Genomic DNA, 27,953 nt, shown 5'->3' with positions numbered 1-27,953 from the left:
GGGAAGATTGACACAGAAGCCCATTGGTGGTTCATTACTTTGTGTCAATAATTCTTGTCAAACCTGACATAATTACTACACTTAACACACTGTTTTCATAATATATACCCAAAAGGTGGCATGTAATGTATCATTGGGAAACAAATAGCTCATTGATCATTAATATTTTTGCATGATGTGGGTATGGGGTGTGTACAAAGTTATGGATATACGTTAGAATTATGTTCTTAAAAGGTGTTTGACAAGCAATGCTTAAGCCCAGTCTGCCTTAAACAAAGCAAGGTGCATTTGCTTGTCTCCCCAGCCTGGTTGTAAGGCAGAAACAATGAATGTATATTTACATATTAGGTAAACAAAGCTAAGAGGCATGCCAAAGGGTTATTGTCTATAAAAATGCGGGTCTGAACCTCAAATGATAAGCAATTGAATCAACTGCTTGTATACACTATTACTGCATTATAAAAGTGTATTGAGCAAGGTCTTTTATGAAGGCCTGTGACATATTGTGGATTAATAATATCATTGTGAAATATATGTATTAACACTACATGAAGAATTATAGATACTGACTGATATTATGCTTTAAAGTCTGTGACCAAACACAGGGAGAAAGACCTTTTCTCCCAGACAGTAGGGATGGTAGCTCTAACTATGGATCTACAATGTAAATTAAGGATTATAAAATCAAAACAGTGTAAGCCTCATTTACATATGAATCAGCAGGGCGATGGGAAGTCAACAAGAAGGGAGGAACAGCAGGAAGCCTGCCTGCCCCTTGTAACAGGGTCACTGAACTTTGGGAGATACAAACAGAAGCAGAGAGCCATTTTGGTATCCATCACTTGCGGGGATTAAGGGGCCAGAGCTCTTGAAATCACGGAACGTTGGATCCTTCGACAAAGGGAGTTGAAGTCTCTGGGAACTGAGTTTAGATGAGAAACCTGCTTCAGCAAAGATTGTAACTTGCTGAAGTTAAGTTTTATTAGCATGTTTTTACTTCTGTTTGCTTGTAACCTTTTCTATCTTTATTCCTTATACTTAGTATCACTTAATCCTATACCTTTTTGTTAAACTTGTTTTACTTTTATTATAAACCAATCCAGTGCTGTGATTGAAATAAGAATTTGTCAAACCCCAGTTAAATTAATGGGCTGTAGTGAATTGCCTATTTAAAGGAGCAACAAACTTAACTTCTGTAAATGTTCAGTTAGAGGACTGGACACTGCAGGGAGACATCTTGGGAGTTGGTGTTCACTGTTTGTTACCTTCAAGGCAAGGTTTGGACTGGCAGAGTTCCAAAGAGTTTGCTGGCAAGGCAGACAAGCTGGTGTGTCAAGGAGTCATGTTTCAGTTTAACAGGAGCAAAATTCTCACTTGCTGAAGCTGAGAGGGGTGACACAGTAACTCACAATTCTGGGAACCCCAGCAGAACATCACAGAAGGCTATGTCAGAGAATCAGAGTTTGCATTTTATTCTGATTGCTCTGAGGTTTGCAGTCATTCTGAGAACTTCTGACTTTGAAGTTGGTCCAATAAAAGATATTACCTCACTCACGTAGTCTCTCAGTTTTAGACAGCAGTTCAGATTGAATAGTTATCTAGATTTTAAAACTACAGCGTATACCATTGCTATAATGAGTTTTCACTCCGGCAATTCTTCTATTTAACAAATATCTCTTCTGATTTTGATTTATCCTTGCCTACTTTATTTAACAAAATATAGCTGAATTTAATGATTTACCATTATATCTTAAATTGATTGCTATAACATACTCTGTATCTTCAGTGCCTTCATTATTAGGTTTTTACGTTGCTAGATTAAAAGCATTGGATGAAATACTTATCTGTTGGGTTATAGCTGAAGTCATTTTGAAGCTGCACTTTCTTCATGATTCTTCATTTCTTAATAAAACTTTGGCTCTGTCAGGTTTAGATAGTTTGTTGCATTCTTTGCTTGTATTAATATGACCTTTTGATGGGTCACACCACTTACCTTATCTGGTGCCTCCTCCTGGTCACTGTGGGGATTAGCTCTCAAGGTGATGCCCCTTCCTGTGGTTGTATGCTGTCCCCTCATCTCTCACTGTGGTCTATAGCCCCTCTCTCGCTCTCTAGAACCCCAGCATCCCCTTCATGACTCTGCCTTCCAGCTACGTCACTCAGCATACCTCCTCCTCTTCCAGGATACAGTCCTTCAGTTTTCTGTTGGGCAGGCAGCCTTCCTGTTCACTACCCCACCCGTCTATGCCATGCCCTCGGTGGCTGGTAGGGGAACCCGGGCCTGCCAACTTCTCTGCGTTCCAGTCCAGGGACCCTGCACAAGTTTTTGGCTTTCCTCTCCCAGCCATCACTGCTCCTTCCTTGGAATGCTTCCTATAACTTCTTGTTTCCCTCCTTGCTCTGGGTGTACCAGCTCCAAACCCCTACATCCTCTTCCCAGAGAGTGACTGCCCTTTCCCAATGGCAGCCCCTGTCTGTTGCCAGCTTTCTGGCTTTATAGGCCCCACCTGTTCCTACCCAGCTGAACCAGCTTGCAATCCATTCCCTGGTCCCTGGCTCTCCCTCCAGCTGCAGTCTATGGAGTTAATAGGCCTACCTGGCCACCTTCACCCCTTCCAGTCCTGTGTGGTGGACACCCCATCACAGACCTTAGTAGTTATTTATTAAGTTAAAAAAATGTTACTGCAGGAAATTATATATCCAGTGATGAAAAGAGGATAATGAATTGCACAGCAATTTCTTTTTCTCACAACAGTTGCCAAAATACCCATTTGTACTGTAATTAAAAAAATAATTAACTTGATTTTGAAGATAGTCTAAGTTAAAAGTCTCTTGATTGTGAGTATACTGGAATTATTTTGATAGATTTCAAAGCAGATCTAATTTTCTCTGAAACCAAAATAGATCATTGGGAGTTTAGTTGAGTGAATGGTGGCAATTTGTTTTGGAACCTTCTCTGATTCTGAAGTTGATAAAGTAATAGTAATAATGTTAGGAAAGTGATAATTAGCAAAAGTAGTAGTCAAAATGTATTAGTAATAATAAAGCTTCTATTAGGGTAGTGTCTAGAGTCTCTAACAGAAGTGGAAGCCCTACTGGATTAGGTGCTGTACATACATATCCTACGTCACTTTCCAAAACAGCATATAATCTAAATAAGCAAGCGATAAAGAAGCAATTATTATTCCCACCTGTAAACAATGGAAAAATGAAGATTATGGTCCAGCTTTTCAGAGGGATTTAGGCATTCTTCTCCTATTGACTTCAGTGGGAGTTAGCCATCGAAATAACTTGCCTGAGGTCATATAGAAAGTTTGTGGCAGAACTGGGAACTGAACCAACATCTTCTGATTTGATGTTCAGTGTCTTAACCACAAGACTGCTCTTTCTCTAACAAAATGTATAGTTAGGATAACTGTATTCTAATTAATAACCAATCTTGACTGAGATTTTTTAATGGGTCACTGAAGTTGTCATTATACTGAATTCCTGTTTCAGAGACATTAACATCTTGCCTTGTGGTTTAAGTATAATTAGTCCATTTTAGTTCACTGTATATCTCTCACCTATGTTTGAATGTTATGTAAAATACAGAACTGTGTTTAATTTCCTCCATTTTTACTGCTATACTTATAGCAAACTTTGTTGTCTGTTATAGGCGTCTTAAACTTTATTCTTTCATGTAAAATGCCATAGCAGGCTGGCAGTGTTTTACTGAAACCCCTCACCCAGCTAGCAATTGTGGATCTTGCTGGGGAAAACTCCCATATTCTAATGATATTGTTCATTGTAGGAAAAAAAAATCCTGACCATCTGTACTGCTGGATGCTATGTTCTGCTTAAATTGAAAACATAATCTAGCAAGATACAGGCTTTGTTCATGATAGTTTCTCTCACCAATCTTCTTCCCAGCCATGAATGACTTTCAGTCAGAACCTTCCACAGAAGCACAAGCTGCTGTTTTCTCTTGTCTTCCTAAGTGAAAGATCTTTGCCTAAGCAGGTTTCTCACCTATATTCAGTTCCCACATGGAGGCATGGATCAGCGTTTATGAGCTTCCCTTGACATGCCTGGTTTAAACACACTTCAGTCAGAATTCTAGCATATATCCATAACTCTTAATACCCACCATAGACTTATATCATGCAAGGATGTTAATGATCAGTAAATGATTAGTTTCAAATGATACCTCACAAGGCATGTTTTGTACAAAGATTATTACAATAATGTGTAGGATGTGAATATACGGATGCTCAGGGTTGCAGGAGTTCAATGGGGCTAGTCATGTGAATAAAGATAAGCATAATCATAAATGATTGCAAGATCAAGACCTTAAACTTATTTGGTATTGTTGGGAAGCTTGGTCTGGTATTTAGAATACCTTGGTGGGAACCAGGAACTACTGAGTTTTAATCCCAGCTGACACTGATTCCCTCTGAGACCTTGAGCAGCACTTCTTTGCCTCAGTTTCCTCATCTGTAAAATGGGGATAATGCTTATTTATCTACTTCACAAGGACAAATTAGTTAATAATTGTAAAGCACATCTAAGAACTAAGCCCTATAAAAGTTGTAAGTGTTATGTGAAGCTATAAAAATCAATGGTGCTGTTTTTTTCTTGTTCAATGAATATATTGATAAAATTACCTTTGCTCTAAAATCTTAGCTAGGAAAAAATATATTTAGTGAAAAAAGTTAGACTGCAATACTATGAGGAGAAAATTGTACTCCTAGGAATATGGTTTGCACTTTATTAGCCACAGCCCATCACTGCTGACTGTCTTGACTGTCTTTCACCAAGAGAAGTTGGTCCAGTGAAAGATATTACCTGATCCACCTAGGCTTCCAGAAGTGTAGTGCACTTGCAGGTTAAAAATTATCATAAATTGACAATTGTCATCTCATCATGGATGGTCATGCTTTCCTGAGTGTATTCAATTAACAGAGCCGGTCACTTAGGATTTTGAGAATTAATTACATTGAGTTTGCAAGACAATGTTCTTTGATGTTACCATTGTTAGTGGAGGAGTGAATGGTATGCTGAAAGAGGGAATCGTTCTGAATGTAACAGGATCTCAGGAAGAGAACACACATTTGCATTTTTTAAAAACTAAATACAACTTTTTTAAAATGTGGGGTGAAATCCTGGCCCCACTGACGTCAATGACAAACCTCAGTGGGACCAGGATTTCACTTGTAAATATTTCTTGTTTTTCAGTGTTCAATGTGTTGAATGAAGGGAGGATTTAAAGGAAATGAAGGAGCTAGCACAGATTGGCCCTATGGACTCCATATGTTTGATGAATCATCTACTTGAGACTAGAACTGGATGGAAACTATATTTTTCAGTGGAAATTTTCTAAAAATTAAAAACATTTGGCCAATCTTCCTCATTAACCACCTCCGAAATACTACTGCAGTGCCTCATAGGAGTTGCATGCCTCTCATTCTCCTCTATGGGCTGGGCTGTCTGACTGTGCTACATCTCATCGGATGCACCACAGTCTCCTCTCCTACTGAACCACTACAATGCATCCTGGGAGTCCCTGCCCACAGTGCACAATGTAGTAACTCCCATGAGGCATGATGCTGGTATTTTTTAATTGAATTTTTTTAGTTTTGGGGTATTTGTTTTTTCAACTTAAAAGAAGTGTAAGTGCTTAGTTTAAAATAGTTTAAATGAATCAAAAACACTATTTGGTGGAAAATGTTCAACCTTTCCTACTTGAGGCAAGTAATAATGAGCTAGTGGATTCTGTAGGTGGCGAGAAGAAAAAGATAAACCCACGCTACTCAACTGTCCCTCGTTCTAAATGACCACACTAATTTAAATCCCCAAATTAACTAAATTCCACAGACGTTTGTTGTTGAAACTAACCCTAAGCGGATAGAGTCCTACAATTAGACCTTAGTTTCAAGTACCTTTTAATTGGACCACCTTAATACCCGACCAATTCCAAAACCTACTCTCCCTCCTACCAGAGGTTCAGAAAATCTCTGAATTGCAAGGTCAAATCCATGTGTTTCAAAATATATATCAAATTAAAAAAATATGCTTTCCATACAGTCTATAGAGTGTCTACTTTATGTACTAATTATGATATATTGTGTTATGTAACTAAGGTTGCAAAACAACCTCATCATATTATTACAATGGGGATGTTAATGCTTTTATTGCTTTTGTGTAGATTAGAAATATATTGTTGCTGTAAAAAAAAGTAATAACAAAAATACCTTTCATGTCCATTCTAACCAGGCATTATCATTACATCCAACCAAAGCTTATGGGGCTAATCCATTTGATTTGGAGTCAGAAATACAAGGTTTGATGAAAATGGAGGTTTAAGAAGGATAGTTGTGCTGGAAGCACAAAACGGGGGATCGTGGAAGTGTGAATGGGAAAAGAGGATTTGTGTGTAGTTATTTTAGTTTGGTTAAGAGACAGAGCAAGAAACAGGCCAACCTTAACCCTAATAATGCGAGATTTGTAGAAGTGGGGTTTGTGCGAGGCGGATGGGAAGACTACAAGGGACCTTGCTTTAAGATAAGAATGGAATGCAATGTTGACTAAGATAATGGGAAGAAAAATGTATAAACAGGATACAGCTATATGTAACAAAAGGGTATAACTATTACTTTATATTGTTTGTACTTTGAAGATTTGCCTAAGGACAGACACACTGTCCAATTGCTATCTTCCCTGCAATTGCATGAATAAATTGCCTCTGACTTGTTGCTGACAAACTCAGCATGAAGACTGTTTTCTTCCACAATTTGGAATGGAGGTTATCTAGAGAGTTAAGGGCAGGTTTCAGAGTAACAGCCGTGTTAGTCTGTATTCGCAAAAAGAAAAGGAGTACTTGTGGCACCTTAGAGACTAACCAATTTATTTGAGCATAAGCTTTCATGAGCTACATCCGATGAAGTGAGCTGTAGCTCACGAAAGCTTATGCTCAAATTGGTTAGTCTCTAAGATGCCACAAGTACTCCTTTTCTTTTTTCTAGAGAGTTAATTACATTAAAGGAATAAATTCTACAACATTTTCATTTTTCTGCACAAGTGACTTTTATGTCTCTTATTTTGAAACTTTGTTGCACATTACAATGGGTATTTTGCACACAGCACTTCACATACAGAATAGTAACATATAGTATAAGTCACATTATCTTGCCGAGGAAAGACGAGAAAGGAAAACATGTTTTTGACTTAAGACTTCTGCTCTTCAATTCTGTTTGGTACATCAATATGATGATGATAGGTGTCTTATAAAAAGCAAAGACAGAATTTCCCACAATGAAAAAGCTACTAGGGAACAACTTTTTACTTTGGCTGAAGGAAATTTGATAAAAGATTTAACCATCTTCCAGTAACAATAACCATAGTAGGAAGACTGGCCCCTGGGGGGCTGAATGGATGTGATTGAACAGGGTGTTGCAACTGAGACTATCAAAAAGCAAAATGGTAAACTGCATTATCATGCTCCACAAGTGTCTGCCCCTGCAAAAGACAATAAAATACTCTCTCACTGAGCAGAGGTGCTGGAAGACCAGGCACAAAGCCATGATAATTGGGTGTGAGGATACATGAATAAGAAGAGGGAGACATAGGTCTGCCTTGGTGTGAGTGGGCTCCAATAATCAAGGAGAAGGGAAAAGATAAGTTGTAAAAATAATTGTTTTGGGGCCCCAATAGGGAAGGACAAGGAAAGAGATAAGCTGTATAAAAACAGGTGCAAGAAATAATAGTGTCAGCAGCAATGGCTAAGAATATGTGGAAGGAGGATAAGCAGACTCGGAGGAAATTAAGAAAATATGCTGTGTATGTGTGGCATGAGAACAAAGCATGCTATGTACAGGGATTGCACCTGAAAATAACCTGACCACTCACAAAGTGCATGATATAATGTAGGATGGAAGATGCATGCATCAATATTGGATCAAACTTGTACAGAAAGTAATTAACACTTGGACTCTTTGGATTTGTGATATGTCCTGTACCTAGCCCCTACCCGTGAGTCTGATCAGTGCTGTCTAGTCTTCGTGTTTGCCAATCAAGAAACCTGAGTGGTGAGTTCTGGGGAATCAAGAGGATGAGGTCTCAAGAGAAATCCCAACGTGATAGAACCTTCTTGGCATCTCTCACACATCATGTACTTAAATTCAATGTAAAAGATTATCTCATTTAGATTGAGACCACATCTAGGATCACTTAAAGTTTTCCCTTCACCATGCAGGGATCACAAAGCAACATTTTTAGAGACAAAATCAGAGCGATGAAAGAAAACGAAGAAGCCTACAAGGAAATGAGACTCCACTTTTTTTTTTTTTTTTTTAGATATTTGCATTGAAATGGGAGCAGATCAAAGTGCAATAGGGAGCTTTTAGTGCATGGTAGCAGGGTTCATACAGATAGTGCACAGCAGGCTATTGAGGGGGGAGATTTACACCCAGGTTGCCATTTACTAACAGTTCATATAGGCAAGCCCTTAAATTGTAAACTCTGGGGAAAGATAATCATTTATGCATCTGCAAAACACATTTATGGAGCTATTCAAAATGTAAGTCAATTGCTGTATGTGGCTCTTTGTTTGCATCAGTTATGTAAAATTATAATGTTTCATCAAGTATGAATCCTTGTTAAGCCTATAGCTGCATGATTTATAATCTCATAACTGCGAATAATTGGTCACAAAGGTAGGGGACTTAAATAGATATGCTACTGTTACTAAATAATATGAGCAAAGTAATCACAACAACAACAACCAATAGAACTAATGTTACCCCTTCCTTCAGTATATAAGGAAATATTTATTTTCAGGACATTCTGAAGGATAACTCTTAGTAAATGAAATAAATGCTTATTCATAATTTAGCAATAAATAATTATAAATAAGCAGCACAAAGAGTTTCACATGCCTCTCTCTTCCCACACTAAAGTTCTCTGGCTGTATGAGTGATCTGGAATTGGGCAGCAATGAACCCTTGGCAATTTGCTTAAATGGGCAACTTGGGAAAAAAGTTCCTTCTAAGTGGTATTAGATATTATCTGTGTATCTAAGGATTCTGCTCATACTTTCTTAGGATTCTTCTAGGAAATACAAGGTTCTTTCCTAATGCAAACATTCTACCACTCTAGCTGAACAGAAGCATACAGTTTTCCACCTTGATGTCAGGCTCCAAGGCCTTGTGTCTCCTGGGGGGAAAAAAACACAACTGTGTTAGAAAACATGACACGGCCACATTTTGATGAACACCAGATTAAATATTATTTTGGCCTGAGTGTGGACAAGGATGTTCTGTTTAGAAATGTGTTAGGTGGCTTACTTTGAACCCTAGGATTCCCAACTGCCTCAATGCCTATGGAACAAGCATCTCAGAAGTCTGGCATCCTGGGAAGTGGTTTAATGTCATTACACAATGTTCTCAAACGCAATGCTAAAATTCCACCACAGTGGATAATTAAAATATTTATTTTAAATAATTAACAATGTTTTAATATGAAAATAAAATAAGTGAAAAGAATCCCAACAAATCATGGAGCTAGCATTGTTTTTGCTAATTCTTGTACAACTTCATGCTTTTCATTACGCTCCATTCACCTTCCTTGATTTATATTTGTCCATTCTCCTTATCCCGGGGTGTTTACCTTCATATATTTCTATAAAGTGGCTAGCACTCTGTTAGCACCACCATAGGATACAGTTAATTTTGTATAGGTTAAAAACAGATGGACAAATTGTTTGATTTTAGACCCAGAGTTTGTCCTTGGATATGTATGCCCGGTTCCTTCGTCAGTCAATGGGAACCACTCGTTAGTATTGGAGGGAACAATTTGTTCTTTGGAAACCGAATCTGGGGTTTGTTTAATTAAATTTTTTTAAATGTTTTTCCTCTTTATTTACCATTATTTTTCCCTCCACACCAAAGCAAACTTTCAGTAATAGTTTTGAAGATCACTAGCTCTGTGCTGCTTCCATTTTAGTGGTTTTTAACTTTGGAGTGCAAGACACACAGTGTATATTTCCATTTTTTGTTTTGTTTTAGTGGTCTGATTTAATATGCATTTTATATCACTTTTTAAGCTGAAGAATCCTATTTCTTCTTAGAACTGAAACACGAGATCCATGTTTGGAGACTGACAGCACAACGCATCAATCCTGCCAGCAGAGAAGAAACTGCTGTGAAATGCCTCTTAATGCAGAAAGTTCTGACTCTGGAGATCTTGCTGAGGAAAAAACTCAAAACGTTCCATAGGTATAGTCTGCACAAACTCATCACTTTAATTTAGTTTTGTCAAGGCACAGATTTTTGGGGGACTTGTGAAATCCACAGTCTGGCGGAATGGAGGACAATTTACTGGGGATGGCAATTTATGGAACTTTGCTGTTTTTAGCATGGGGCTGCAGATTTTGTTGTATCAGTGCTTTGCTAGCTGTGTGTAAGATTTGGAGTGAAATCTAGCCCCACTGAAGTCAATGACACTGAGGCCAGGATTTTACTTTAGTAATCTTATGCACAGCTCAGAGAGTGAAGATTAGTGTGTTCTCCATTGGGACCAGACCTGGATTCCATGCCACCTTCTGAGCGTCATGTGGGAATTGGAGAAGAGGTGCTGCCCCTTCTACCCAGCACCCTTCCCAATGATGATTAAAGACCAAGTAAGTAGCTAAAAGGTGTTTGATAAATGTAAGGAGACAGAATTGGCTTTTCGAGGCTGCAAAATATATGGTAACATGCCCCTGAACTTCAGGGTCTAGAAACATCAGGTAGTTTTCATTTGACAGCATAAAAAGTAAGTTTGTGACCCTTTTTCATTCAACAGTGTCCTTCAGAACATACAGTGTGGCATGCTGCTAAATAATTTTTAAAAATAAAATATTAAAGTGCTCTTCAATGAGGATGAGACTTTGGAAGACATCCCACTCATGTATAAAATTATTTATTAACATTTTAAGAAAGCACTATCAATTTAAATATGACCCACAATTTAAATGTTGTTCTGAGGGTGGGAAAAGCTTTAGTAAAACCTAAGTCCAACAAAATGTTAATCCAATTTTTTTAATTCCAATGAAAATCACTGCTAGTCATTTAAAAGTTGCTCTTTAGAATTTGAAACCTAAGTAGTACAGCACAAACAACCTGATAGTGAAATTGACTCTAAACAAAAGTGAAACTGACTTTATTAATTTTCATTGTCCAAGCTGAGTGCAGTGTAGATAATTAAATAAAGGGCATGAAAAGGGAAATGTAAATTGAATTTTAAAAATTCTTTCAGTAACCGAAAGTGTTTTTGTTTACATCATATGATGTTTATGCTGCCATTGTACATATTGAATAGTCTGGCAGGTTCATGTTAAATGATCAAAATCAGGCAATTTTTTTTAAAAAAGGAAATAAAATATTATAAGAAATTATGATTTACCGAAGAGAGCACTTCTGAGGTGTGCATATAAACTACCTCGTTGATGCTGGAAGTCAGGATTCCTTCACCATAATGCAGCAATAAGTAATCCATTACTGTTAATAGCACAGCTCCTGAACTCCAGGGCATGCTAGAAGAGCTGACTATACTGATAACTCAATGAAGTAATCCAGATTTTAAAAACTTCATTATAAAATGCAAATGATATATCTCTATCAAAGTAAGTGTGTGTGTGTGTGTGTTGATGCTATCACATGACCATTGTTTTATCTCAAAATGGTGCATGTCAACTTCCAGAACTGGTGCAGGAACTAACTACAGTCTTTAGCCTCAGTCCTGCAGTGAAGTTTGCTAATTCAAACCTAAAATGGTGCAGGGTTCCTTTGAAATCAGTGGGACGTTTCATAAGCATAAGGTCTAATGTGCTAATGGATTGCATTGCAGGACTGGGCTTTTAAGATGAAATCCTTGTCCCCATTGAAGTTAATGGGAGTTTTGCTATTGGTTGTAATAAGGCCATGGTTTCATACTTAGAGTGCATTGCTTATATAAGTAAGAGGATGGTCTAAATGTGAGAGGAGCTAGTTGTAATAAAGAGGACCTTTTCCGATATTATATTAAGATTGTGGCAGAATTCTAATTTCATAACTAAAGGGCATGGGTCCTTTTCTTTCAGACAAATTTCACAAGAAGATAAAAACTGGGAAACAAATATTCAGGAGCTCCAAAAAAAGGTAAATAAATGGTAGTTATACTAAGTTTCAGAAGAACTGAAGTATATCCTAGCAGAAAAAGCAGGAACCAATTCAGTGCACCTATCAAATACTCTCCATGCAGGGAAGAAAAGCTGGTGGGCTGGCTTCTGAATGGGACAGCGTTAAGGTAGCACATTCAGATGTTAAGGTTTCTTTTAAGTTTAACCTTAAGTTTGAATTTCCAGTTTATTTTTTTTTGTTTTAACTATAATGTACTTTATGTGTGTGTGTGTATGTATATATATATATACATACACACACACTCCCCCCTCTCCCCCCCGCCAACTGCCCGATATGTTCCCGCAACCTTAAATTTACTTAATGATGGTTTTTGGTCACACTTTATACTGTTATAAAGTGTTAATACATGATTAATTGATGATTTAATAAATTGCTAATCCATTGTTACAGATTCCAACAGTTCAACAGGTTGCTTATATCATGGCTTGTAGCTATAGAGAACATCTTCTACTGATATCCTTATTACCATCTATAATATAATATTTATGTCATTAACATATTTATATTCATATTTTTTTTGGTGCTGCGATAGCACCTGAGAACACCAATCAGGGACCAGGGCCAGCAGCACTATGCGCAGTACAAACACAGCTCCTGTTTCAAAGAGCTACAGTCTAATCAACCTCTTATTAAAAGGACCTTGTATAAAGTATGATCAGATTTTTAAATCGTCTTAACCGGGTGTGTGTGTGTGTGAAGAAAATGGTGACTAGAGAGGGGAATACCAGGACAGAGAGTGGGAGAAGGTGGGGATTATACAGAGGAATCGGTGGGGGGGGCAGAATCTAGGTGGAGCAAGTGAGACTAAAAAGAGGAACCAGAAGACAATAGAGAAGACTGGGACTAAAAAAGGAAACTAGAGAGGAATGGGGGAGAAGATGGGGACTGGTGATAAGAATATGGATCCTGGGGAAAAAGAGAGGCCAGGAAAGGAGTGAGCAGGAATTTGGTAGAAAGTAGAGACTAGAATGATGAATAAAAGGGAAGAGTAGAACCTGTGGATTGGGTTCTAAGATTTTGGAGCAGAATTCAATAGCAAGGGGTTAATTTATTTCTGTGCCATGGAATCACAGACTGCATTGATCCCTGATTATAATGGAAATTGCATTTCAGTGTTACTGTTCCCATTACAATAAAGTTAAAACGGGTAGCTGAACAAATATGAACATTTTGAGCAGTCATGATCTGCAGATTCCTGCTATTCACATTTGTGTCAAGGGCCTTAAATCTACAGTTGCCTCTGCTAAATTGTAATCACTTACCTAACATACAATATGATGATTAAAATGTTTAAAAATTGCCTTCCTTTATTATCAATTACATACGAAACAAATTTAGAAGTTGTAGCTAATGTCAGAAGATTTTTGTTGTCTAAAATAGCATTGTTTCTCCAGAATTTTCTTTTTTTCCCCAAGAGAATCTTTTTTCTAACTTAAGATTTTTACTTTTCTCTTCCTGTATCACCTTCCTTTACAGTAAGAGATTTATGCCTTACAAATGCATGTTTGATTGAAAGTGTGTATAGTATAATAAATAGTTTCTTCTGTAACATAGTTGCTGGATGTTTTTCCTACCTACAGCACAGAATAACAGACAAAATACTTCTCATCAAATGCCTGACTGTGTTGGGATTTGTTATCCTGATGTTCTTTCTCAATTCATTTGTTCCAGGCATTCATCTAGATCTTGGTGAGTCTGATTTCTCTGCTTTATATTACTGATAGACTTAGTAACGAAAAGGAGACATTTGAGTTTGGATCTCTTCACAAGGTCCTTTTCTTCTATACTATACATATCTCTCTCACACAGTCCCATGACACTGATCAGACCAGAAGTTTCCCAGATTAAGTTCTCAAAACCCAGGCATGTCCCAATTAAATCAGTAGTGACAGGTATGCTGGTGACTTCCATTTTCTGACCCGCCTTCCTTTTACCAGAGAGGAGATCCATATCAGAGGGGTCAAAGGTGGGTGGGTTCCCTTGGTGCCTGTGTGCATGCCTCTGAACCTGCCAAGAGCTGAGGTACTATGTATGACAAAAACTAAACATGAGAGAAAAAATCATTCCTGCAGGAAAATTAAAATGTTCTGGGAGCCATTCCTTCAGTATAAATATCTCTTTGTATATCTTCAGTTCTCTGATTCTTCATTATCAATGTCAATGATTTTCATCAATGAGACATCAAATTTGTATGGAATGTGGGGACTAAAATGGGTAATGTCCCTCAAAATAAGAAGTACCACTGAGAGGTACCTGTGTATTTAACAGGTTTCAGAGTAGCAGCCGTGTTAGTCTGTATTCGCAAAAAGAAAAGGAGTACTTGTGGCACCTTAGAGACTAACAAATTTATTTGAGCATCAGCTTTCGTGAGCTACAGCTCACTTCATCGGATTTAACAGTTTATAACTGAGCAAAAGCTAAATGGAATTTGATGGTTCAAAGAAAAGGTATTTTCCTGGTCCGATTTTCAAAGGCCTGCTGCGAACAATGGAGCTGTGAGAGCTTCTCATAGAAAAGGTCACAAGAATCCTTTGTACTGGAAAGTGTTGGGCAACATACGTATAGAGTTTGCTATCTGCTCCCCTTATAATTACTCACCACCAGCAAACCAGATAACTCAGAAGATTAAATCCCCCTCCCTCTCCATTATTTCCCCCCTCTCACATTTTTCTGTCCCCAAACTCCCCATTTTTATCTGTCAGGGTGGTAAGATAAGGTTTATAGCATGACTTGAAGGTTTTCAGATTCGGCCTATTTCAGACTAAGGCTATATTTCATTGTTAAAACTTTTGTTGTTCAGGAGTGTGAAAAAACACCCCGAACGAAAAAAGTTTTAATGACGAAAAGCCCCTTGTTGGCAGGAGATGCTCTCCCAGTGATGAAGCTACCGACCCTCATTGGGGGTGGTTTTATTTGGTTGCCTGGAGAGTTCTCTTCCTGTGACAAAGAGTGGCTACACTGTGTACCTTACAACAGCGCAACTGTAGCAGCCTAGCTGCACCATTGTAAGGTGCAGAGTGTAGACATAGCCTAAGGCAATGGAAGCTGTGGGAGAATGAATTCCAAAGTTGTGAGGCCTTCACAAAGAACACTTGCTCAGAAGCCCTTTCTCATGTATACCAGTGGAGCTTTAGCTCAAGCACCTCTGCTGACCTCACCTGTGGAAGTATGGCACACAGAGAGAGGTAAAGCAAACATTTTAAACTGCGCCCGGAAATCAACAGGGAGGCGCTGTGGCATATACTCCTGTCAAGATACTCTTACAAAGCCGTAGTTAGTTTAAATTCTTGCTTAGTTAAGGTATAGTCCCATGCAGAGTACCTGACAGCAGTCTTAGTGAGGCAGAAAACAGGCACTCGAGGTGGGCAGCTGAATGAAGAGAACATGAAGTGAAGTCAGACAGATCTCTTAAAAAGCACCCTTCTCTATTCCCACAAGCTAGGGAGTCTTTCCAAATCGGAGGCAGGGGTTTGGCAGTTTCCACATTGCTTCTCTTCTCCAGTCTCTGCTAGCATCTCTCAGATACTCCAACCACTTCTTCTCTAGAGCCTCATAGGGTCAGTCAGAGACAGGAAGGGAAAGGGACAGCCTTTACAGCTCAGAGCCTCTTTGATTTTTCAGCACCTGTGCTGCAGAGGGAGTGTTCTCAGCAGTCCTTTGGAGCTGGAACTGTTGTGCTTCCCCAAAGGGACTCATGATACAGCGTCATACCCCACTGAGAGGTGTCATAAGCTGGGGGAGGGGGTAATTCTGAGTTTGAAGAGACATACCAGTGCTAGCTCCCCACCCACATGGGCAGGACTTCCCCAGATCCTGCAGCAGGGAGGGGACCTCAAACCATCCCAATAGGCACCCCCCACCAGTCCCTGAATTGACTCACATGAAGAGAGATAGGGAGGTGGTGTCCAACCCCTGTAGATGGGCTGGGGACCCACCAGACCCTGGCACACATGCATAGGAGGCAGTGAGAGGGGCTCAGAAACTGGTGGCGGGGAAGCCCCCCCCACCATACCCTAGATCACATGAGGGGAGAGAGGGCTGCTCAGATCCCCCTAGAGGGGCAAGGGCCCCCCAGATATGGGCACATGGGAGGAAAGAATGTGGGTCTCACTGATATCTCGGCCCCTATTCTTCCCCACTCCCCCTAACACTCACCCCCACATCCACCTTCCAAGTGTCCCACCCCTCCAGTCCCCCTAGCTCCCACAGCTTCCTCACTTGAGCTCCCAACCTCTCTCCCGTCCCATACCATGCATCCTGCTTTATCCTCCCCCATAACCTCCTCTTTATACTTCAGCCCCCAACCCTTCACCTCCTTTTTCCCCACTCCTCTGCCCCTTAGTGCCCCTTCCAGGAAGCATTCACATGTCTAATTTTTTTCTGAAAAATATTTTGGTTACATTACCATCAAAAATTCTTCCATTGACCTAGCTACCGTCTCTCGAGGAAGTATGTTACCTACAGTGATGAGAGACCCCCTCTCATCAGTAATGACTACTGTGAAGCACTGCTACAGCGCTGCAGATGTCCCTTTGTAGCAGTTTTAGTATAGACATAGCCTCAGTCCAAAATGTCTTTTGTCTTAGGTGGGGGCTTGTAATTAACTTATCTTTAGGCCATGTCTACACTACAAAATTATGTTGCCTTACGTCAGCATACAGCCACTGTAGTTATTAAATCACTTGAGTGTGTGCACGCTTGGCAACTTGTGTTGGCAGTGCACATCTTCACCAGGAGCATTTGTATTGACTGAATCGTTGGTGTGGTGCATTGTGGGACAGCTCCTGAAAGACAGTAACAGTTGGAGGCAATGCAGTGTCTACGCTGACACTACGTTGACCTCCCACTAGGGGAGGTGATGTTACTAAAGGGCTATAGAGAGTCACTTATATCAGCAGGAGTCAATTTAAGTGAAGATACTTCTACAGCTAGGTTGACAGAAGGGAGCTTATGTCAGCCTAACTGTATAGTGTACACCAAGCCTTAGGTATGTTAATTGAAGGATAAGTGACTCTCTGTACTTTGGGGGAACACCCAGCACCCCCATGTTCATCCTTGTAAAACGATTATGTAGTATCCAATGCAAAGTTGGTCATGTTATGTGTCTTTGGAAGGCTCATGATGCACTGAGCATTGTCGTTATAGTGATGTTATAGTAATTGTTGTTACAGTAATGTTATAGGTTATAATTTCATGTATATAGTTATGAGGCTGAAAATGTATCCTCATGACTTAAAATAAGCCCAGGCAAAAACTCTCCAAGAGCAGAGAGGCAGTTCACACCTCATCAGGGCATGTATGGGACAAACCCAGCCAAGCCTCACAGGAAAAATTATGCTGGCTTAGGCAGCAACAAAAGGATCTGTTGGATTCTCGAGTGAGTTACCCCCCTGCCTTTGGTCAGTTTGGGACTGTGATGAGGTAATGTTGACCTGACTGTGAAGGGGAGGGGGCAAAGCCAAGAGGGAAGAAAACATGATAAAAGGGAGAGCCATGCTCTTTCTCTCTCTTCCACCTACATCTACAGACACCACACCAAGCGATTGAAGCGCTGATCAAAGGGGAGAGCCTGGCTGAAGGGCAACCAGCCAGCCTGTGGTGTGAAGCATCTAAGTTTGTAAGGACATTGAAAGTGTTCAGATCAGCTTAGAATGCATTTTGCTTTTATTTCATTTGACCAAATCTGACTTGTTATGCTTTGACTTATAATCACTTACATTTTATCTTTGTAGTTAATAAATCTGTTTGTTTATTCTACCTGAAGCAGTGTGTTTGGTTTGAAACATGTCAGAGTCTCCCCTTTGGACAACAAGCCTGGTACATATATAAATTTTTTTGTTAAATTGATGAACTCATATAAGCTTGCAGCATCCAGTGGGCATAACTGGGCACTGCAAGACGGAGGTTCCTAGGGTTGTGTCTGGGACTGGAGATATTGGCTAGTGTCATTTGGTTGCACAATCCAAAGAGCAGCTTGTATAGTAGAGGCTGTGCATGAACAGCCCAGGAGTGGGGGTTCTCACAGCAGAGCAGGTAAGGCTGGCTCCCAAAGTCAAGGATTGGAGTGACCTAGCGGATCACCGGTCCAGATAACGCTAGAGGGGAACGTCACAGTAAGTTCACAGCCAACAATCTGTGAGGTATGTTATTCAATCACTCATTAGTACCTCTCCATTTAACAGAACGAGGCAGCAGAAGGAAAAAAAAATGTGTGTGTGTGTGGGGGGGGGGAGGCATGTAACTCGGACCTCAAATGACCCCAAATTTGGATCACTAACACTACCCGTGTTCCCATGTGGTGCACCAAATTTCAAAGCAATCTGAGTAACTCTTTGGATTTTGGAACACTTACAGGTGTTAAGCTTTAAAGCATATAAGATGGCAGGAATGGAAACCCTCTAGCTGTTTTATTGTATTGGTGCGTGGACTGTACATTTTTGTAAATATCAGTCTCAATTTGGGTCCTGTGAAGATTTAGTGGTGCCTTGCACTCCCTTTGTTAAAACTAAGACTGAGACTATTTTTTCAGGGATTACATCTCTGCAGTCCCTATCTCAAGTGACACTTCTGAGGCACACCAAATTTCCAAGGAATCCAAGTGACCATGTTGATTTTAGAAGACTTAGAAATGTTGACCTTTAAACAGAAGTCATGACACAACCTTAAGTATAATAATGCTGCTGTGCCACTGTAATTAGTGTTAATGGGAGCCACAAGCTCACACCATGAGGGCTTATTGATAACTCCTGAACTTAATTTTAACTATCAGTTAGCTGCTGTGAGTCTCCATGGTTTTTCAGTTCTACAGTGTATGGAAAAAAAATTCTTAAAATACAGCATATCATATACTCTAATGCATCTGTTAAAGTTGTTTAACATTTTTCCTCACAAAAAGGAAAGTGGATCTGTCATAAATATAAAGGGAAGGGTAACCACCTTCCTGTATACAATACTATAAAATCCCTCCTGGCCAGAGGCAACATCCTGTTACCTGTAAAGGGTTAAGAAGCTCAGGCAACCTGGCTGACACCTGACCCAAAGGACCAATAAGGGGACAAGATACTTTCAAATCTTGGGGGGCAGGGAGGAAGGCTTTTGGTTGTGCTCTTTGTTTACGTGGTTGTTCTCTCTTGGGGCTGAGAGAGGCCAGGCAGAAATTCATCTTCTCCAACCCATCCTAATCCAAGTCTCCAATATTGCAACCAGTATAGGTAAGCCAGGCAAGGTGGATTAGTTTATCTTTTGTTTTATGTGAATTTTCCCTGTGTTAAGAGGGAGCTTTATTGCTGTTTCTGTAACTTTAAGGTTTTGCCCAGAGGGGGATCCTCTGTGTTTTGTATCTGAATACCCTGTAAAGTATTTTCGATCCTGATTTTACACAGATGATTTTTACTTTTCTTTTTTTTAAAATAAAATCCATCCTTTAAGAACCTGATGGATTTTTCCATTGTTCCAAGACCCAGCGGTTTGGGTCTTTGATGATTTTGTAACAAATTGGTTAGGATATTATTCTCAAGTCTCCCCAGGAAAGGGGGTGTGTAAGGCTTGGGGGGATATTTTGGGGGAAGACGTCTCCAAGTGGGCTCTTCCCTGAATCTTTGTTAAATCGCTTGGTGGTGGCAGCGTACCAGGTTTTAACCTAAGCTGGTAGAAATAAACTTAGGGGGCTTTCATGTGGGTCCCACATCTGTACCCTAGAGTTCAGGGTGGGGAAGGAACCCTGACAGGATTTTAGATGCATGTTTACTTTTCCTGCAGAATAATATCTTATACAAAAGTTAGAGTGTTAGCAATCTAATAGTTTTTAACTGCATTTGGTAGAGTGAATCAGAAAGATTATGGAATTCTTTATCAAACCCCAGTGTTAATATAATTTTTCCATTATGAATTTAGAATCACTAAGCTAATTTGCAAACGCTGATGTTTTAATTTAAACAATAAAATCAGCATATTTAACAGCCTTATTAAATGCTAGCTGCCTTCCTGTTTAGTTTTCTTGTATCCCTTCATTAATTTATTTAGTTCTATTTATATGCAAATACATATGTTAATGCAGTGTTAAGGCTTAGACTTTAAACAAACAGAAATAGAAAATTTAGAGTGAAGGTTCCCACAACAGCCTTCATTCTACCTCTTCTGTATTTGATTTTTTTTAAAGTAACTTCTGTTTTATTCTGTTGGTTAAGCCCTCCAGAAAAGATACTAATTTCACTATAGGTGTGTACAGTGCCTAGCACAATGATTTTTGACTGTGGCTCATATGTGCTAGCATCATATAAATAAATAATAATTAATGTATGTTTATACTTTATATGTAACAGTTGCACATATGTCACATTTTGTACTATTTGATCTACGATCTGGTAATGGGATGTTATTTTAAAGTGTATTTTTTTTCCTGACTCTTGCATGGTAAAAAACCCAACTTTGATGTAGCATTAACAGATTTTTGCACAGAATTTTCTTTGTTTTTTTTCTTTGTATGCCTTTCAACCTGTCCACAATTTGCTCCTCTGTATTACTCTAAAGTGAAGCTCCCATAACTTGGCTATGTGCTGTTCATAGGCCATACAGTTTCTCTGCAGAACTTCCTTTCCAACTTCCTCCCCAGTAGGATGGTTTTTTAAGCCAGTTATATGTTTGGCCTCCACACCATGCCCTGGGAAAAAGTTCCACAGGTTGACTATGTGTTTTGTGAAGAAGTATTTCCTTTTGTTTGTTTTAAACCTGCTGCCTATTAATTTCATTGGGTGACCCCTGGTTCATGTGTTATGTGAAAGTGAATAAGGAAGTGTTATTTATCCTTTCTCCAAACCATTCATGATTTTATAGACTTCTGTCAGATCCCCCTTAGTCATTTCTTTTCCAAGCTGAACAGTCTGTCTCTTTAATCTCTCCTCATATGGAAGCTATTCCATACCCCTACTAATTTTTGTTGCCCTTCTCTGTACCTTTTCCATTTCTAGTGTATCTTTTTGGAGAGGGAGCAGCCTAGGCTGTTTCTTTCAACTCGTAGACACGGAATAAACCAGACTTGCCTGGGCTATGGATAACGGGGTTAAGCTTACGTAAAGGAATATGTGTGTAGGGCTCTTTGTTATTTTAAATCCACTTCTCTAAGTCCTGTGTACCTTATGGGGAGAATAAATCTGCTTTGTTTTGAAGTAGCTGTTTCTGTATCACTGCAAACACATGCTGTCACAGGCTCCCGGAGGATGGCTCCTTCAGGCGCCAGGCCCATTGTGCTCGCTAAATAATGCAGCTGGCAACTGAGAGTATAAACTGGAGACCCAGCTGGAGATGGTTGGATCATGAGATCCCGCCCCAAGGCAAAGTGGAGGCACAGGCATGCCACATAATAGGGGTGCACTTCGGGGACTGCAAAAGGGTCTCAGCAGGAGTAGCCTACTCAGGGGCTGTGACAAGTTGTTCCAGTGGTTAATTACCCTCACTGTGAAAAATGTGCACATTATTTCTTGTCTGAATTTATCTGGTTACAACTTCTAGCCATTGAATCTTGTTATACTTTGCTAGAGCGAAGGGCCTTCTATTATCAAATTTTGGTTCCCCACATACATAGTTATAGACAGTGATCCAATTACCTCTTAGCTGTCTCTAAATATTATAAGATTTAATTGGTGAACTCCTCTGTGCTTATACGCAGTTTCCTCCTTGAGAATGAATTCTCATCTGTATTTTAGATTCACTGCAGTTCACACCTCTGGCTGTGCCATACATCGCATTGTTCTTGACTTCCCGTAATTCTGTAAAATATTGTCCTTGAAACCTGGGAATGCTGCTCAGCTGCACCCTAACATCGGCCCTTCGCATGTTCCTCTCATGATCAGTGGGATTTTATGTTGTTATAACATTTAAATCCTGTGACCTGAGCACTGTAAAAAGAATGCATTCATTGTTTTCATTTCATTTAATCTGACTTCTGCTTTATTCAGTAAACTAGATTTTATAGGCCTCCTTTTCATTTTATTGCCAATGCATTCCATTTAGAAATGTGTTGAACTGTTATGATCACAAAAGGCCCTTGTTGTGTGGTCCTTCCTTTGGAAACCACTTGTCACATTCACTGACTCATTTACATAATTCTCAGGAAGTTTTGAAGAAATTGACAAGAGAAATTAAAGACTATAATTTGAAAGGGCACCAGCAGAACAAAATCGAAATGATGTTCATACAGTGTATGATGCAAATTAGAGTGGAAGTTTTGTCTTTTTACAAAATGAGTGACACCTCAAATTCGGCTCGGTGAGTTTTGCCCATGTAATTTCACTTGATTTTCAGCCTGCTGTTGTTTAAAGAGACATGCAGATTGCCAGCTTTTACTGTAGTTTCTATGATTGAACTAGTGATTATAACAGACTAGTGGTTGAGTAGCCAAGTGTAGCGCTTGCTTGGAAAATTGCCTAGTGATGAAGAAAGCTCTATGTTGCTCTAGAGTCTCTCATAAACTTGATGAAAGTTACAGTTGTTACTTTGTACAGTTGTACAGAAGTTACATTCAAAACTAAAAATTTGAATGTAATATGCACTGAACCAGTGTTTGTTCTGCTTAGAAAAACTGAGCCTGATTCTCCAATCACTGTACCCTATGAAACTTAAGCAGCTTCCATCCCCTACTTGTGGGTTCTTGTTTAACATGTTTCAAAAAGTGGATCTCAGAGTTCACTAGTTCATAGCAGAATACAGTTGAGGCAAATAAGCAGGGAGCGATGTGTACAGAAGCTTGCACAGCTGCTGACAGTGCTACACCTAATTTAGATTACTTAAATCTACAGGTCCAGGACTAGGCAAACCCACCTATCAGTGACAAATAGGAAACTTTTCATAACCTGTTAAATTCTACACAATTTAAACTTTGTGAAAAAGTCAAGTCCTCATGCAAAGAGAATATTCCAAATGTGAAATAAATGTAAACTGCGGGGTGTCTTTCTGAGAGTGTAAACAACCTGAAAAAAATGAGGTGTATATGGGTTATTGCCCCAAACTTGTTTCCCGGACACAGCCTGAGCAACTGACCTGTGTATTAGGGAGCCCCTTTGGGGTGGGGGTGACATTGCACTCTATATGATTTTATGAAAATATGCTAATGAGTGTGAATATAATGTAACTGGAATATGCTTCATGCAAAAGGTCTCTTGTAAGGTATCATTACAAAGTTTATAATCTACTGAGTGTGGTCATCCTATTTGTATAAATATATCACTCTTGTATCGGAAACTAGAAATATGAAATATAACTCTGAGGGCCTATTGTAATTATGCAAAATGTGGGCCATTAATGGTGGTTTGGAATTTTGATGGCTCTCATCAACCAGGAAAATTGACTGTGGATGGCTCTGTTTGCAGGCAGGCCTTCCTGTGAGTCAGGCTGGGAGGGATGAAGGCTCGGGGTCTCACAGGACATGTGATCATGTCACCTGAACTGGGATCCATTTTTAACATGGTGCTTTTCCATTTAGAAGGGGGGTGGGAACCCAGAGAGGGAGAAAGAATTCCTGCCTTATGCAAAAGATATATAAGGAGGTGGAACAGAACAAAGGGGGTGGCAATCATGAGAAATCCCCTAGCTACCACCTGAGCTGGAACAAGGGCTGTACCGGGGAAAGGATTGTGCCCAGACTAGGAAGGCATACAGTCTGTGATAGAAGCTTATTGAAACATCTGAGGGTGAGGTTTTATCTGTATTCAGTTTTCTTACTGTATTAGGTTTAGACTTGTGTGTTTTATTTGATTTTACTTGGTAATTCACTTCGTTCTGTCTGTTATTATTTGGAACCACTTAAATCCTACTTTTTATATTTAATAAAATCACTTTTTACTTATTTATTAACCCAGAGTATGCATTAATAACTTGGGGGGGGAGGCAGCCAAACAGCTGTGCATATCTCTCTGTCAGTGTTATAGAGGGTGAACAATTTATGAGTTTACCCTGTATAAGCTTTATACAGGGTAAAATGGATTTATTTGGGGTTTGGACCCCATTGGGAGTTGGGCATCTAGTGTTGGAGACAGGAACACTTCTTAAGCTGTTTTTAGTTAAGCCTGCCGCTGATGGGGGACGTGGTTCAGATCTGGATCTGGGTTTGCAGCAGGCTAGTGTGTCTGGCTCAAACCAGGAAGGGCACTGAAGTCCCAAGCTGCCACGGGAAACAGGCTCAGGGGTAGTCTCAGAACATCAGGTGGCAGGTCCCAAGGGATTTTCTGTGATCCAACCCATCACAGTGGGTGTGAAGGGATTTTTTTCCCCCAGGCCACCCCACTGAGGCAGGACTGTGTAGGGACCTCCAGAGCTGCCAGGAAGAAAAGAGGAGGATTTATGCCAGAGAGAGATGTGAACAGCCTCCATTCATCTTGAAAGGCTTGTCAGCTCTCAATAATCTTTGTCTTAGTTTTACACCTCAGACTGCTGTTCTAGAATTTTGGGAGGCTATAGCCACCACCCAGCACTGGTAGTAAATAGGGTAAATCTTCTGAATCTGCCACACTGCATGCTTGTTAAGGGCTGTACAGGCCTATCAACTTTCATGTGAACTAAATTAATGTAAATAGAAACGTGTAAAACTAGATTGATGCTGGGTAAAAAAAGAATGGGGGGGGAGGGAATGTTTTGACATTTCAGTTTAGAAATTAAATGTTGTCTCAGATGAGTTTTAGGGATAGTTAGGGTGAAAGGTCAATAATTTAAAAGTTTGCTGCTGTCTTGGGTTTTCTTCTTCCAAAATATTTGGAAGCACATTTTAAATAAATAATTTAGGGTGGCAGATGTTAGCTTAGGAGTCAAGAATACCAACTTTACTGGGAAGGCATCTAGAATATTAAACAAAAAAAGATTGTGTTTGACACATTTTAAGGGAGGCTAAGGCTTTGTGCCAAAATAAAAATTCTCAAGGTTCATTCAGTATTCATAGCCTATTTCACTGTGCCTTTGTGTAAAAAGTGATTTATTCTCTTTAATCATTTGCAGAATTTAGCGTTTTCTTCCAAAGTATCTAGGGGTGAAATATTAATCATTGCAATACAAATGAGCTTATAGGTATTGACTGCAAAGTAACTATTCACAATGATATTTGAATCTCACCCGTATTTAAGTTCTTAACAGCTAATATTTCTTCTTCCATCATTTTACTTCTAAAGCATTCCCATATGGTTTGGTAAATTAGAGGGTAGGACAGAAACTCCAGGAACTAACCTTCTTTCACAAAGTTTTAAATAAAAGGTTGAACAAACTAATTGTATGAAAACTACTTCACACATGTTAATGTTTCTGATTTTTTTGGCCCTAATACATTTGTGTGAGGGAGACCTTCACTATAAATTGCATAACTCATACTATTTATAAGGGTGGTGGTGAATTAGAAGAAATTGTTCAATATCTTCATCAATGATCTGGAGGATGGTGTGGATTGCATCCTCAGCAAGTTTGCAGATGACACTAAACTGGTAGGACAGGTAGATACGCTGGAGGGTAGGGATAGGATACAGAGGGACCTAGACAAATTAGAGGATTGGGCCAAAAGAAATCTGATGAGGTTCAACAAGGACAAGTGCAGAGTCCTTCACTTAGGACAGAAGAATCCCATGCACCGCTACAGACTAGGGACCAAATGGTTAGGCAGCAGTTCTGCAGAAAAGGACCTGAAGTTACAGTGGATGAGAAGCTGGATGTGAGTCAACAGTGTGCCCTTGTTGCCAAGAAGGCCAATGGCATTTTGGGCTGTATAAGTAGTGGCATTGCCAGCAGATCGAGGGACGTGATTGTTCCCCTCTATTCGACATTGGTGAGGCCTCATCTGGAGTACTATGTCCAGTTTTGGGCCCCACACTACAAGAAGGATGTGGAAAAATTGGAAAGCATCCAGCGGAGGGCAACAAAAATGATTAGGGGACTAGAAAACATGACTTATGAGGAGAGGGTGAGGGAACTGGGATTATTTAGTCTTCAGAAGAGAGGAGTGAGGGGGGATTTGATAGCTGCTTTCAACTACCTGAAAGGGGGTTCCAAAGAGGATGAATCTAGACTGTTCTCCGTGGTAGCAGATGACAGAATGAGGAGTAATGGTCTCAAGTTGCAGTGGGGGAGGTTTAGGTTGGATATTAGGAAAAACTTTTTCACTAGGAGGGTGGTGAAACACTGGAATGCGTTTCCTAGGGAGGTGGTAGAATTTCCTTCCTTAGAAGTTTTTAAGGTCAGGCTTGACAAAGCCCTGGCTGGGATGCTTTAGTTGGGATTGGTCCTGCTTTGAGCAGGGGGTTGGACTAGATGACCTTTTGAGGTCCTTTCCAACCCTGATATTCTAAGATTCTAACTTTAATTTTACTAGGCCCTGTCTGTCTGGATTTAGGCTCTTATCCAAGGCCCACTGAAATCAGTGCAAGTCTTTTTGTTGACTTCACTGGGCTTTGGATCTGATCCTTAGTCTATTGCATACACAGAGTGTACCAATGAAATGAGGACTATTGAAAGCTATAGAGTTCTCCATTTGTTTATGATAATGTACACAGGATTATCTCAATTATGTCTCCATCAACAGTCATGAAGGAACTCCTCTAGCTGTTCCATTGTTTAACTCTATGTAATACCTTTTGGTTAGTTCTGAACACTACCATGCCTCAACCAAAAGCCCCTCACTGTTCCCAGAACATTCTAGCCAGTTCCTTTCTGACCACAGCCTGCTAAGCAGGTCTCCACAGGAATTGATTAATGCAGTTCCAGCTCTCATTGCCTGACACCTCTTCCCAGACACTGGGTATCCTTTTTTCTGATTTCCAGTGAATACCAACTGTATTGGCTGGGAAGTTCCTGCCTTCAGTCAGCCTTTTCCTCAGGATCTGATGGTTGAATCTCTGTTCTCTTCCCTGGTGAGCTGTTTTGCTACCCTTTGAAATTCCTCCTCCAGCTCTGTGCAAGCCTTGCAGGTGTGATGGGATGGAGCTGGTTGAGCGCAGAGCAGCTCCTTAACCCCCTGTGGTTCTGGGTGTGGTTTGTATACTGCATCACACCATCCCAATGTCTCTTGTCTGTAGTCATTCCTCTTGCTAATTTTTCACAAGTGTTGTTCCTGCCAAAAGTAAGCTGCCAGTTTCTACAAGTGAGGCTGTCTCCTTAACTCCTGGCCTGAAAAGGATGGACAGCAGAGTGGCACATTAAGGCATTCTGACTTTTAAGGATTTCCACCCATGAACTGCCTTCTATTATTTCATCTCTTACGGCATGTAGCAGTGCTGAGTTAAGCTGGCTGGAAGCCATTTCTTGGATTCAAGAACAAAAAGGCACATGAGTGACTTGCGCATTTTATTTTGCTGCTCTCTGATGTACATCATGTAGAGAATTTGAAAATACTAGCTTTCTGTTTTGATTTAAGTGTGTAGGTGTTAAAATGAGGGTGAACATAATGGTTTTTTAAGTATTTGGCTTATCCTTATCTGACTGTTTTTATATATATATATATATATAAATAAAGACACCTTTCTGCATAGCACAAATAATTTGATAAAGTGAACTATCTTTTTGCTATAGTGAGAGTTAGCATGTTGGAATGGAACCAGATTCTTGCAATCAACATTGGCTTGAACACAGAATGTCAGGTCCAATCCATGCCTTCTTGGCAAGTTAACTTTGCAACACTTCTGCTTGGAATGTGTGAGAGAAAGGTGTCTGCTTTCAAGGACATTCTTAATGTTAATCTCTTTTGAGGCAAATTTCCCAAAATAGGTGCGCAAATTATGCCTTCAAAATGTG

At 39.7% G+C, this 27,953-nt stretch overlaps 1 protein-coding gene across 1 annotated transcript in view; it reads left to right on the top strand.

The window, feature by feature from the left end:
- OCA2 (OCA2 melanosomal transmembrane protein) overlaps positions 1–27,953 on the top strand; it is a 283,495-nt gene that overhangs the window by 137,290 nt on the left and 118,252 nt on the right. The window contains exons 15-17 of the mRNA XM_073327707.2: positions 10,106–10,253; positions 12,098–12,155; positions 13,778–13,886. Of these exons, the coding sequence (XP_073183808.2) occupies positions 10,106–10,253; positions 12,098–12,155; positions 13,778–13,886 (315 nt within the window). The remainder of the gene's footprint in view (positions 1–10,105; positions 10,254–12,097; positions 12,156–13,777; positions 13,887–27,953) is intronic.

The sequence above is a fragment of the Lepidochelys kempii genome, chromosome 1 (assembly GCF_965140285.1).
Source record: "Lepidochelys kempii isolate rLepKem1 chromosome 1, rLepKem1.hap1, whole genome shotgun sequence".
Lineage (NCBI taxonomy): Eukaryota > Metazoa > Chordata > Testudines > Cheloniidae > Lepidochelys > Lepidochelys kempii.
The sequence above is the reverse complement of the archived record's forward strand: the minus strand, read 5'-3'. Positions and strand labels throughout refer to the sequence as shown.